We start from the raw sequence: 14,934 nt of genomic DNA, 5'->3' as shown, positions 1-14,934 counted from the left end.
TCAGGTGTTAACACCAGATTAGCAGGCTGGCATCAAGCATGTACACAACAGCCTCTAATACCTACCTTCCTTACGGTTACCCATTTTTCAAACTAATAAAAATGGCAAATACGGTGCTAGATTCTCTCTTACAGCAAGCAACAGCTCACCTGAGTTCTTGCAACTCCCGTTCGTGTTTCTGAATTAGTTCCTGGGAGCTCTCCAAGTTAAGATGGAGAAACTGCAGGTCATGCTGCTGTTTTATATACACCTGTTTATGGAGATTGATAAAGTATTAATCAAACTGCTAGAAGAGTTGTAGTTCCATAAAAAACAGTTCCTTCGGCATTTCCATTTCAAGAAAGTAAAGCATGACGATATCATAACCATTTCTCACACTCTCTATTTTGCTGACAGAATTGGAGGCTTTTGGCAAGTATCTAGTTTTAAAGTAAATAACAGAAAATCTGAGATTTTGAATGATAACCTGCCCCCCTGATCAGAGCGTTTGAAATCAGCATTCCCTTTTCAATGGTCTAAGGGTTGTATTCGGTATTTGTGAGTTTGTATTGTAGTAGAATGGGGAACTTAAGAGGAATATAATTATTTTTAAAGGAGATCAATGAGGGATTTAGAGGTGTGGGAAAATAATTCATTTCCTTAGGTTTGGAAGAATGGCGGGGTTAAAATGACATTATTCCCAAGATGGCTTTACCTCTTCCAAACGTTGCTCTCTCCGATGGGTTTCGAGAGCTGTTACAATGCAGAAGTTCTGGATTTATTTGGAAACTATGCCCACCTAGAATAGCCCAGGAAATCTCATTCAGAAGAAAAATTGATGGGGTCTTGCGGTCCCTAATTTTAAACAACATTATGTAGCTGCACAGCCGAGAGGGTTGTGGGCGTGGCACAGTAGGGGAGAAGGTAAAAAACGGGTAGCATTGGAGCAAGCTATGCTGGGGACCTGTGCCATGAGATTTTCGAGAGGGTATCCCAGACCAAAAGGATGAGGGGTCAAAAAATATCTAATCCATTCGTAATTCATTTGTTTAAGTTGTGGGATAGGTATAAAGGCCTATTGAGTGAATCTCCTCTAGGGGTAAGCGAAAGCATTCAACTGTCAGATATCCCTTTGCCTCTTTGGAGGATTTGGGCAAGAATGGGGTTAGATAAGAGGAGACAATTTTACTCTCAGGGGAAAGTTTTGCCTTTTGAGGATATGTAAGTCAAGTATGGCTTGAGGGAGAAGGATTGATAATCCTTATTTACAAATCAGGCATGTCCTATCCATTAAGCAGATACTATATGGAGTAACAAAGATCCTTAACATCTTTTGAGATATTGTGTGCAAAAGGTGGTTCTGAGAATTTACAGGAGATCAGGACCGCAGGTTATGCTCTCTCATCTGCTGGAGTCAGAGATATACTGAAGGATCGCAGGGGGCGCACCAGGGTATATGAGTGGTGCCTTTTCAGTTTCTCTCTGACTCCATCTGCTGGACGGGAGGCATAACCCAGCAGTCTGGACTGATCCTGGTACGTACAGGGAAAGGGCTGATATCTAACTTATATAAAACTTTTGTCTCCAGGATCCAAACAAACAAGCTTCAGCACATACGAGACTGGGAAATTGATTGGGAGAGGAATTAGAAGTTGGATATGTAGGATCAATGTTATAATAATACCGCCAAGGGGTCCTGTATCAGTACGGATTGTAGAAAATGGATATAAAAAAAGTGTTTTATCGCTGATACTTAACATCAAGTAAATTTATATCAAATGTATCCATCAGTATCAAAGGATTGTTGGTGACTATGTGGGTATATTGGTACTCTTTGGCATGGGAAATTTAGAAAATTTGGTGTTTCTGAAAAATTGTAAAAAAAAAAACAAACCAAAAAAAAAGAAAACTTTGCTGGAGGAAAATGTTGAACAACAGTTCCACTGGGCCCCAAGTTTTTCTTCTTGTCAATCATACCACAAGGTTCACTTAAAAAGTTGAAACTGATGCTCCATATCGTAGCAAGATGTGGAAATAGCAGGCAGATAGAAAAATACCAATGCCCCAATTCTTGCATCATTACAAGGAAGAGTAAAGTTTGTTTCACTATATGGACAAACTGACAGCTTTACGCAATAACCTCAAGCGTTTCAGTGACGTCTGGACTCCTTATGAAACATGGGTAGCCAATAATAATTGATTGGGGAATAAACGCAGAAGTTCTATTTTATTTTACTTTATTATACTGATGAGTTTTTGCATGTAGGATGCTGCATTTTTACCTGTACTTCCAGCTTGAGGGTGGGAGAGAGAAATAAGGGGTGCAAAGGTGGGGGATATTCAAATATCTGTACTGCCTTGTTTGTTAGCATACAATACTTACGTGCCTTATTATATACTGCTGGTTGCATTGTTTTGGTACATTAATAAACTTTAAATATACAAAAAAAAAACACAAACAAATCTTCCTCTTCCATGACAAAAAATGTATAGCTAAAACAAACATGCAGGTTTTCTTTTCCTTATACAGTTCTTTGTTCACTGACCATTTATTACTATACTAAGGGGCAGATTTTATAAATCTGTGCACCAGGCACGAACAAGAGTACGCAGGATTTCAATAGATACGTGCGTAGTCGCGCGTATCCATTAAAATCCGGGGTCGGCGCATGCAAGGCTGCCCAAAATCGGCAGCCTGTGCACGCCGAGCTCGCAGCCTGCCTCGGAGAGAACTTTCCTTCGCCCTCTCCCCACCTTCCCCTCCCTTCCCCTACCTAACCCACCCCCCCCGGCCCTATCTAACCCCCCCCACCTCTATCACGAAAGTTACGCCTGCTCGAAGCAGGCATAACTTTGTGCGCGCCGGGCTCCATTGTCCGGTCGCTGGTCCGGAGGCCGCGGCCAAGCCCCAGAACGCCCCCGGGCCGAAACCACGTCCATGGCACCGCCCCGGATGACGCGATGAACGTGTCACGCCCCCCGAAACGCACCCCCCCCCCCAGGAAAGCCCCGGGACTTGCGCGCGCCGGAAACCTATGCAACATAGGCTCGGCGCGCGCAGGGAGTGTTTTTGGGCCAGGTTTTCAGGGGGTACGCGCATATCCCTTTGAAAATCTGGCCCTAAGGTTTCATTGAATGTGAGCAGTGCTATAATTAAAAAGCTGGTGCTGTCGCCCAGGGCGAGGAGGATAGTACCCAGAGCTGTGAAATTTGAGAGACCCATGTCTCAATATCATTTCCTTCCATCACTTAATACCCCCATGCACAGTTTTAGCACTGTATTAGTTTTGGGGTAGGGTCCTTATGACTATGCACTGTACTTTGTATGGCAATTTATACACTGAAAGCTCTAGGTCAATGATAAATGATTACTGCCATGCAATACCAGGGAGCCTCATTTAAGCAGCCACCAGTCAGATCGCTAATCTTAAGCCCCATAAAATACACAAGCTGGTCCCATGGCAACTATTTTATCATTTTAGACTTATTTCTCTCACTGGTCACATGCCTGAAGAGATGAAATGATCGGTCCTACCTTCCGCAGGACGTGCAGTTCTGCATCCGTGCGATCTTGTTTTGATTTTGCCAATTCAAGTAACTGATCTTTGCGCTTCTCACTTTCAGCTTTGCAATAAGATGACAAAGTATTACATTTCTCCACAGGAATAGGAAGATAAAAAAAACGTTTACTTTTCAAATATATAGAGAAAAAGTTCAGACACAAAGTTAAGAGTCTATACAGAATAGCACTGCAGAGCACTTGCGCCCAGCTGAAAAGTCATTTTGTGAAAATGCGTGATGCTCCAGATATGAGCTCAAACTAGGACTGTTGGGTCGCATTTACTAAGTTTTCTGGTTTAAAAGAACTTTATCCTCAGAGTTACTGCCCCTTGAAAATGGTCTGCGAAGTTCAAATTGTGTTCCCTATGCCCAAGGTATCCTCAAATGATACCTGTGCCTGGAGCAGCTCCCTTTTCCATTGTGGGAGCAGCTGCTGCTCTACTTACTTTGCTGCCTGCCTTTATATCTATCGCAGGGGAACCGTGGGACACCGTACATCTCGCACCAAAGGAACAAGTCAAAGGGCAACCCCCCCCCCCCTTGTGCAAACCTTGGTGTGAAACTCCAGGACAAACTCTAGAATTTAATCACCTGCATTTCCATTGCCTTCCTGAACACAAAAACTATTCAGGTCTGCCTTACTGAATTAGCTTAAAACTTGCTTGTCATCTCGTTCTTGCAAATTGTCTGTTATTGTAGCAACGGTAATGAAGACACCTCACACGGGATTCAGGGTGAAGCGTGCTCTCAGCATTTTGGGCAGCCCCCTTTTTATTGTAAAATCTTGTACATAGCATTGCATCGGATACATACGTCACATATTTACTGCTACAATATTTCCACATAAATGTTTATGCTGACCTTTTACTACGTGGGTGCAAGTGGGCAGTAGGTGCAAGCGGTCAGTCTTCAGGCAGGGAGGGGGGAGGTCATTAGCTGGTCATGAGGCAATGGTACTGAGCTACCTAGGTGTGAAAACCCACAGAAATGCAAGTAGGTCATGAGCTATTCTGGGGCTGCAGAAAAGCTTGCACTAGATATTTCCTGCTGACTTCCTGTTAGCTGTAGCAGGAAGTATGTTTACTTGCTAAAACTTGCTGCGGTCGGCACAAAACAGTTTCTTTATGCTAAGAGTAGGTTTTAGACATGGGACAGATGTTGACCTTCTGAGGTGGCGTGCCATCTGTCAGGGAAGCCAAACACCCAACCCCCACATGTTATATTCATCTTCAGATTTTGATAAATGGCTACTCCTGTCAGGGATGATATGGGGATCTTGGGACAAACTATTCACAACTTTCAAAAGCCACACACATTACATTAATAGGAAACCAATCACTTTGTTAATAACTGCCTCAGCTCTCTCTTTTATGGTTTTCAACGCACAGTCCATTAAAAAAAAACGAAACAACAATTTAGCACAGTAAAAAAAAAAACCCCAGACTGCCTTCTCATCACAGAGGCTTGGCTAAGAAATGGAGACAGTTCTACTAAACCAATTACGGACAGGAGATTATCAAGCCTTCTCACAACCTTGCCCCAGTCTTCACAGGGGAGTGGAATATTAGTTATTATCAAAGACCCCTTACACTCCAAGCAAGCCCAGATTGAAGCATGTGTTCCATACGAAGCACTCATAACCACAAAATTGCCTCATATATTGCCCCTCCAAATAACATCATAAGATATGCCATACTGGGTCAGACCGATCCATCAAGCCCAGTCTCCTGTTTCCAACAGTGGCCAAACCAGGTTACAAGTACCTGGCAAGTACCCAATTAAATAGATACCAAGGTACTAATGCTGAAAACAAGCAGTGGCTATTCCTTATTGATTAATAGCAGTTTACAGACTTTTCCTCCAGGAACTTATCCAAACCTTTTTTTTAAACCCAGCTACACCTACTGCCTTAACCACATCCTCTAGAAGATACAACAAACCTGGCAATCTTCTCATATATCACAAACCAATTAATATTCAATAAATATATAGTGACATATCTAATTTTAGTTCTTTTACCTGAAAGAGTAAATAACCGATTCACATTTACCCATTCAAGTCCTTTCATGATTTTGTAGACCTCTATCATATCCCCCCTCAACCTTCTCTTCTCCACGCTTAACATTCCTAACCTCTAGTCTTTCCTCATAGGGGAGCTGTTCCATGCGCCTTTATCATTTTGGTCCTCCTTCTCTGTACTTTCTCCAGTGCAACTATATCTTTTTTTGAGATGCGGTCTCACCGTAGAACGATATAGATATAGAAGCATTATGACATCCTCAGTTTTATTTGTCATTCCCTTCCTAATAATTCCTAACATTGTTTGCTTTGACTGCCATGGGACAGTGAGCCAAAGATTTCAATTTTTTACCCACTATGATGCCTAGATCTTTTTCCTGGGTGGTAGCTCCTAATATGGAACCTAACATCGTGTAACCACAGCAAGGGTTATTTTTCCCTATATGCAACACCTTGCACTTGTCCACATTAAATTTCATTTGCCATTTTCATGCCCAATCTTCCAGTCTCAAGTTCCTTCTGCAATTTATCAAAATCCACTTGTGATTTAACTACTCTGAATACTTGTGTCATCTGAAAATTTGATCACCTCACTTATACCTCTTTCCAGATTATTTATAAATATATTAAAAACCAGTCTTAGTCTGAGGCACTCCACGGTTTACCTTTTTCCACTGTGAAAATGACCATTTAATCCTACTCTGCTTGCTGTCTTTTAACCAGTTTACAATCCACAAAAGGCCATCTCCTCCTATCCCATGACTTTGTAGTTTTCTTTGAAGCCTCTCGAGGGACTTAGTCAAACCCCTTCTGAAAATCCAAATACACTATAATCTACTGGCTCACCTTTATCCACATGTTTATTCACCCCTTCAAAAAAAAAAAAAAATGTAGATTTGTGAGGCAAGACTTCCCTTGGGTAAATCCATGTCTATGTGTTCTGTGATTTTATTCTTTATAAGTTTCCACAATTTTTCTTAAACACAGAAACATAGAAATGACGGCAGAAAAGGACCAACAGTCCATCCAGTCTGCCCAGCAGGCTTAAGTAGTTTCTGCACTAACCAGTTTCCCAGACCATCAAGGTCAGGGCCCTTGTTGGTTAATGTTTGAGTCCAATTCCCTGTTACCTCCTGCTGTTGGAGTTGCATCAAGAATATCATGCTTATTGGTTAAGGGTAGTAACAGCTGTATCAGCAAGTTACCCCTATGCTGATTTGCTTTCCCTGACTGCAAAACTCAATGTCCTTGTTTGCTGCCTGAATCTACTTTCCCTTTTCCCCCTGCCATTGAAGCAGAGAGCACTGATGGAGTAGCATCAACAGTATGAAGGCTTACTGGTTAAGGGTAATAACCACCACACCAGCAAGTTACCCTCATGTACTCTTTTCTTCATGCCCATCCTCTAAGCCTTTAGAGATATACAGTGTTTATCCCATGCCCCTTTGAATTCTCTCACTGTTTTTGTCTTCACCACCTCTTCCAGAAGGGCATTTCAGGCATCCACTACGCTCTCCGTGAAGAAATATTTCTTGACATTGGTTCTAAGTCGTCTTCCCTGGAGTTTCTTTTCATGACCCCTAGACTAAAATCAACCGGTATAAACGGTGTGATACTGAAATGGTTTTCATCATGCTTGACCTGATTAACATAAAAAAAATCAGGATAGGTTCCATTTGTTCTAACTGGCGGTAACCGTTTCCTCTGGCATACCTCATGGTTCTGCCTTGTCATTCATTTTGTTCAACATCTAGATAGCCCCGCTTTGCAAAATTCCAGCCTGTCTAGGCGTGAATTACAAAATTATATGCGGATATACAATTTTTCATGCCATAAGATATAGACTGGACAAATGACCTGGGACTGGTTTCATTATGAATAAATTCCATTATTCACTGGCTTGTATGAAATTGACAAGTTAAATATTAGCAAGAGTGAAATTATTTTATTCCTGACAAAAATCAATCAAGGTGCAATTCTAAATTTATAAGTTGTGTGGTGGCATGCAGAAACCCCTCACTACCATGTACTTGGCTTTGTATGTTTTATACGATTATTTGAAAAATTAATAAAAATAGATTTGAACATAAAATCATCCTCAAGATTCAAACAAACAACTTACAGAAAAGCTGTATCCAGATTGTCCAACAAGCAAGAAACCTTGGCATCTTGCTTGATCCAAGTCTATCAATGCAACAACCCATTAAAAGATGTGTCATCTTCTCTATGCAAGCTGCATCTATTAAAGTAGTTAAAACCACTACTTAAACATCAAGATTTCCGTTTAGTCTTACAATCATTGATATTAAATCAATTGGACTATTGTAATTCACTGTACTTTGGACTTTCTGCAACTAATTCAAAATAAAGCCTCAAGAATCCTAATTGGGACAGGACTCCAAGATCTCATCACCCCTGCTGCATTCAACCTTCATTAGCTTCCAATTACACAGAGAGTACGTATAGGGCTCTAACCCTAACTCATACGTTGATTCATAAAAGACTCCTCATGGCTCAACGCTCCCCTTTGACTCTAGAAACCAGCCAGACAATTAAGATCCTCCATGCAAAACCTTTTTAGAAGTTCCAGCTCCGAAGATTGCAAGGCTAGACATTAGCTGGAAGAGATCCTTTTCAGCTGCAGGATTCACTTTTGTAGAACTCTATCCTTGATAATATCTCCTGTGCTGAAATGTCTGAGGTGGCTTTAAAAACTTTCCTTTTTAACCAATGCTTTCAAAAACTAGTCGGTTATCCCAGCGCACTGAGCACCTGCTGTCATGGTGCACTCTATATACCTTTGGTTTTTGTTCTTGAAAGTTCGTAAATGTTTTGTCAAAATGACTGCTGCTGTTTTATTATGAATGTTTTAAAATTTGCAAGCCACCTCGTGCAAAAATTGCAGAGCGAGGAAAACCATAGATTCCTTTAGAAAAGTATCAGACTATTATAGCTAAGAAAACCACAGAAACAAAAAGATTACTTCATTCTACATGTTGGCATTAAGGAAAGATGGGATCTCAGCTTTTTGTGTTTTTCACCTTGCTGTACCTATATCCCTGGAACAGCTTTGCTTGAGTTGGTGCGTCATGCCCCCTTCTCCGACCATATTCAAATCCCGCCCAAAAACCAAAAAATCCCACCTCTGTAGCCTGAGGCTGCTTTTAAATCTTCAACCTAATTATAGCCCTGTTGATTTTAACTATGTTTTCCATAAATAATAACATTTGTGAAGTCTTCTCTGTGTGTTTTGACTAGACTGTAAGCTCCATAGAGCAGGGACCATTCTCTTGTGCGCACCTGGACAGTACTGTGAGCATTCCAGTAGAGCTACAGAAAAAAGTACTAGCAGTAGAAATAATATAAATCAAGCAGTTTTGTTTCTCAGATGGGTATTTTGTTTCTAATGTAATATTAAATTTAGATACAATAAAAGAATATAATGAAAATGAATGTAAATGTGGAAACCAAATATTTTTCATCTGAAGAATTTCCAGGAACGCAAAGCCTCATACTTATCCAGTAATTAATCTCTTCTATTTTTACTGATGTATGGCCTACTCTGTGCTGACCTAAGGACTCATCCCTACAGATACTGAGTGCTGAAGATAATTTTTTAAACCTCTACAGCAGGAGTGAGCAGTCCAATGCTTGTTACTCCCTTGTCTTATGTGGTACCGAAATTAGTAACAAATGTACAAGCAAACTTTTAACTGCAAATGCAGAGAATCCTGCAAAGAAAAAAAAATCTTTTTCAGTGCTATTCAACTCTTAAAAAGATTTAGTCTGGGTAAGAATTTTTCCAAAACTGTGAAACTGATTCAGTCAAGAACACATATTGTAGCATGTGCACCAGTTACAACACTTAAAAACCTGGTACAATATATCAACAGATAAAACAAAAGTAAACAGCTCTATTCAATAAACAATAACTAATCCTCATCTTATCCTTATAACAAACTATCATTGTTAAACGAAATCATAATAAACTAAAAATCAAGAAGCCACACGGCTACCGATTATGCTGATGAGAGAGAGAGATCTAGTTGTCACTCACCTGACAACACCAGCTCTCTCCGAATACAGCTGCTTTCTTGTTTCAGGCGGATCAATTCTTCACGCTGCTCGTTATTTTCTACGGTCTTCTGGTTGAGCTCATCTGTTAAAGCAAAATGACATCTTAAAATTTTACACAGTGAAAGGTACCCAGAACTTGCATCTCTTTGTAAGAAAAAAAAAACTAAAAGCTGCAAACTAAATCAGGAAATAAAAGTGAGTTCATAATTTTTCCAGATTTCTCTACATCTGTTTACATTGTTCTACTGCCTTATTTTAAGAAAAAAATAAAAATAAAAAAAGTGATTCATCTAATAAAGGTACCACAGCTTCAGGATATTCATCTGTCAGAGTGAAGGAAAGCACGACGACATCCTAATGTGTGGTTTTTAGATGGTGTTTACCACAAGGAACAGTAGCAGTGAAGTGTGAATGCACCTGCAAACAGGAGCTGTTATCACAACTTTTGTAACGCGCAGAATACTCAGATAAGCGCGAGCAAGGTCATAGCATTTCCTACAAAAAGCAGCTTAAGAAGCAAGGGATCATGCAATAAAGCTGGAAAGCGGCTCAGGGGATATGATGAAAGATCCGGAATAGCTTACAAACAGTAGCAGAAACTAAAGCAGTAACATTGTAAGCATGCTTTTATAATTAACTACTATCATCTCCCACTTATTTTTCATTTTTAAACTTTAGCAGTCTATGCCAACGCTCCCACATGGACTGCCCAGGAGGCACCTATAACCCTTGCCAGCATCAGGACTGGAGGGGTGACACCTTTGAGGCACACCCTCAATGCCACTGGGTGGCCAACAGAAGCTGCCACACAGCAGCAGCCACCTTTCCCTGACCTCCCTGGGCCTGTGAGGCACAGCCAGGCACAATCAGCCCTGTCCTATAGGGGATTCATAGTAACAGAGATAACAAATAAAGACCATTGGCCCATCCAGTCTGCCAAGTCATTCTGGTCTACACTACTAAGGATCTCTCACAGCTGCAGCCGTAGAAGCTTGATGACTGCTAGGAAACTGCTTCTTACCCAGCATGTCTTGTTTCATATTGGTTCTTTACTATCCTGGTTAGACGAGCATACAAGTTCTCATTCTTAATCCAACACCATCCTCCTTACATATTCACCATCAAATTTTGCAAGTAAAAAAAAAACAACAACAAAAAAAAAAAACCAGCCACCATAAAAACACCAGGCTACCTAGTACCCCGTGACCTTGCTCGACAGTATCCACCCTGCTGTTTTAGCCTGGCTGGTTTCTGGGCAGTTAGAGCTTGCTGGTTCTAGCCCAGCTACCCTGTGGCCTGTGATTGCTGCACGGTCATGCTTCCTGTATCCAAATCCCCTCTACCACGGAGTGCTACAGCCTGAGCCATGGGGCTGACTCAAAATTTAAGCAAGCTGAGGGCCGTGGAGACAGTACAGAAGGTAGGTGACTGGAGTTTGGAGTACAGTCTGCCATGATACAGCAGGCCGATTGGACGGGCCATCTGGTTCTTAACCACCAATACCTGCTGCATTACTGTACAGAGAGAGATGAGTAATAATTTAAATACACAATGGAGTAGAACTAAGAAATGAATAGAAATAGGTTTTTCTAACTCCTCACCTTTTAACTTATTTATTTCACACTTCAGTCCTTTAAGTCTTGAATTCAAATCCTGCAATACTTTGTTTGCCTTAGCTTCTCCCAGCCGGGAGTCTCGCAGCGCAACTTCTAGCTTCTTAAATCTAGCAGTAAATTCTGTAATGTGATTGGTTGCTTCAATTATATCTTTGTCCTAAAGGAAATCAAAACCAAGTCCTAAAACAGTTTTAGATTTAAGAAGTTCCAGGTCAAGCGCTAAAGACTGTTCTATCGCAAAAGACTCGTAAGGGTCGATGCAAAGAATTAAACCAAATGAGCCTGAATTTTGTGAGATTAATACATGGCAAAAAAAGCATTTAACACCATAGAAAACCTAGTTTACTTTTTTTTTTTTAAACAACCAACCAACCAACCCCATTTTGTATAAAAAGAAAAGCCAAGAGTAAAATGTGTGTGAGCAGTCAATAGATAAAGGAAGCACTGAGAGAGGCAACTGTGATCACCTGACTCACAACCCAACCCCCACTCCCAGCCACAGCCAGAAATCGATCAAAGTGTGGAATTTAAAAGCGGCGGCTTTTATACTATAATGCAAACAGATGGTGTACCCAAGCCAAATACCAGTTCTGTCACTTGACTGCCCGCCTGGTCACTCACCCGGTGCACCAGCTTCTGGGGCGGGGCTTGCAAGGATCAGCAACAGCCACAATAAAATAATAGCCCCTGACAGCCACACATTTAATCACTTCGCCTTCACATCGTTCAAGTGCATAAACAACCACACTAAGTACTGCTATTTACCATGGCTTTATTTCTTTTGTTTTAGTTTTTGTGGTGGGGTTTGTTTGTTTTTTTTAAGTGATTTGACTCATTGTGTGCCTATAGCTCTGCCAACACCTGAGCTTTCTGTTTTGTGGCCAATGTTTAGCCTGTGGAACAGAGAATGGGGGGGGGGGGGGGTGTGAGGCTGGAGCAGATGGCGTAGAGAACAGCTACTCTGCTCCCTAATCCAGCCCTTTCCCTCCTCTCCTACCCCAAGCAGCTGCAGGACAGGAAGGCTGAAATGAACAGTAGAGCAAAGAAGAGTTCAGTTTTTGTCTGCAGATTTCTACTTCTAATTTGTGGTCCCTTAGTCCACATTTGTTGAGGATCTGTTAGGAATTATTATGAAGGGAATGGCGAATAAAACAGAGGATATCATAATGCCTCCATATCGTTCCATGAGGAGACCGCACCTTGAATACCGTATGCAATTCTGGTCGCCACATCTCAAAAAAGATATAGTTGTACTGGAGAAAGTACAAACAAGGGCGACCAAAATGATAAAGGGGATAGAATGGCTGCCCTATGAGGAAAGGTTAAAGAGGTTAGGGCTGTTCAGCTTGGAGAAGAGATGACTGAGGGGGGATATGATAGAGGTCTACAAAATCATTGAATGACTTGAACAGGTTAATATAAATTGGTTATTTACTTTCTCAGACAATAAAAGGACTAGGGGGTACTCCATGAAGTTAGCAAGTAGATCATTTAAAACAAATCAGAGAACATTCTCTCTCACTCAGTGCAGTTAAGCTCTGGAATTCATTGCCAGAGGATGTGGTTACGGCAGTTAGTGTAACTGGGTTTAAAAAAATGTCTGGATAAGTTCCTAGAGCAGAAGTCCATAAACTGCTGTTAATCAATAAGGAATAGTAGCTTGGGGTCTATTTGTTCAGGAACTTGCCAGGTACTTAGGACTTGGATTGGCCACTGTTGGAAACAGGATGCTGGGCTTGATGAACCCTTGGTCTGACCCAGTATGGCTTATCTTCTGTTCTTATGTTATGCACTTATATTCGTGTGTGTGACTGATGAGAGGTTTTCTACTAATTTCTCATTTTTGTGTAGCAGTCTAGCTTGTTTTCCTAACAGAAGTGTTCTACATGCGCAGTGTGTGTTTTGCACAGTTCTGTATTACTTCACAAAGTGCCTGGTAATGAGATAAAACAGTTCCAGTCTTTAATTAAGCTGCACCTATTAACTCACATTTGAGACTTTTAGGAGGGTGATTTTGTTACTGCCCACATTGGTATAAAGTATGCAGGGACTTTTTCTACAGACTTTACACCAATTTTCAGAGAAACCTGTATAGCTTTTTGGGAAAACTTACACCCATGCTATTAAAATACAAAAAGTATGCATATAATTCCAAATCCTGCCCACTTTTTGTAAAATTATGTGCTTTCAGGCCCAAAAGCACAGTTTTACCCATGAAAATGGCTTCCCTTCATCTGAAGGCTTGGAGGCTTTGTATAAGTTATCACAGTTTGCAAAAGGACAGTAGAACACAGGGTTCTGCACAGTCAGACAAAGATCAGACTTTCACATAAATCAGCTGACATGTGACAGTAGGTCATGACTATTACCTTTAGCCGTAGCATTGTTCGAAGTTCCTGTTCTCTAGCCTGCAGCTGCCCCACTTGGGCAGAAAGGTCTAACGTAGATGCACTGAGAGCTTGATTTTTTTCCTAATAAATAATGAAAAAAAAAAAAAAAAGGAAAAAAAGACATTAAAAAAACACACAATATATATTCCTTTTTATCACTGAATTCACTGTCAAATTTATGGAGTTCAGCATGTACATTCCAATGCACTACTATACCACAGGATTGTCAGCATTTACATGCCAAAATCATGATATAGAATTAGTTTTCTTAAAAAAGCCATTATAGAAAGATAAGAAATAATGAACTGTTAAACATTTTAACAACCCACAGAATTAACCCACTGATCACGCTGCTCATGTGCGTCAAACCAGATCTCTCCAGAGGAGGAAAAGGATTTTCCTTCATTATCCTAAAATACTACATTGGGTAGCAGGATGAGATATGTCCCAGTGTTATCTCCTTTTGTAATCGTTCTCACCTAGTTAATGACAATGAGGATGATTTTTTTTTTTTTTTGTTACTTTGGTTAACAGAAATCAGTAGAACTGAAAAGATAAGAGTATAAATATCTTTTCAAAATAAAAATAGGAATCTTGCTATTGATTTTCTTACAATCAATGCCTCCAACAGTCAAGAAGCAATGGAATCCTATTTCTTCCTTAGCTGCTGGTGCTTTATACTCCCCCAGGGGCAGTGCGCATTGCTTCCGTAGAAGTGGGGAGCAAAATATAAGGGGAAACTGTGGAACATGTGAATTCTGTCTGACCGTACCTCCAGGTCCTGGCACTGGCTGGAGGCTTCCAGTTCTTTCTGGGATAGTTCGTGAAGCAGTTGCTGAGTACTTTCCAGTGTTGTCTGTCCATCCTGCTGCTGAGATTCGAGGGCTTGGATCCTCTTGGTTAGAGTTCGAATTAGGTCATTTCTCTTGTGGAGCTCATCTAATTAAAAAAAAAAAAAAAAAAAAGATACAAATGCTAGGTTTCCAGATTTTGTTCCTGGGGTTTCTGCAGCAGCTTATGGCGGTTTTAATTCTCCTATTTATATAAATTCCTTTATAGATGGTACCTCACTCCAGCCAAGTTACACAGGATTTAGCCTTCCGTTTCTGATTTATGTTGGCACGGCTGTGGAGAGAGGGGTGATTTTATCCACATATGGTGGTGATGTCCTAAAGTGGTACGATATTGTGATGATGTCAGTACTCTAGTTACTGAGATCACAGGATATGTGGTGCAAAAGGACCTTAAAGTGTTTTTGCTTCCTACAGAACTGGGGGAGGCTACCAGGCATT

At 40.8% G+C, this 14,934-nt stretch overlaps 1 protein-coding gene across 2 annotated transcripts in view; it reads right to left on the bottom strand.

Annotated features, from left to right (window-relative positions):
* The window catches only part of CCDC62 (coiled-coil domain containing 62), a 55,362-nt gene that overhangs the window by 26,120 nt on the left and 14,308 nt on the right, over positions 1-14,934 (bottom strand). For both annotated transcript variants that reach the window (XM_029619868.1, XM_029619870.1), the window contains exons 4-9: positions 14,415-14,581; positions 13,622-13,723; positions 11,238-11,409; positions 9,617-9,718; positions 3,515-3,603; positions 150-250 (exon numbers count right to left, since the gene is read on the bottom strand). In XM_029619868.1, coding sequence (XP_029475728.1) covers positions 150-250; positions 3,515-3,603; positions 9,617-9,718; positions 11,238-11,409; positions 13,622-13,723; positions 14,415-14,581 — 733 coding nt within the window. The remainder of the gene's footprint in view (positions 1-149; positions 251-3,514; positions 3,604-9,616; positions 9,719-11,237; positions 11,410-13,621; positions 13,724-14,414; positions 14,582-14,934) is intronic.

This window comes from Rhinatrema bivittatum, chromosome 11 (genome assembly GCF_901001135.1).
Source record: "Rhinatrema bivittatum chromosome 11, aRhiBiv1.1, whole genome shotgun sequence".
NCBI lineage: Eukaryota > Metazoa > Chordata > Amphibia > Gymnophiona > Rhinatrematidae > Rhinatrema > Rhinatrema bivittatum.
The sequence above is the reverse complement of the archived record's forward strand: the minus strand, read 5'-3'. Positions and strand labels throughout refer to the sequence as shown.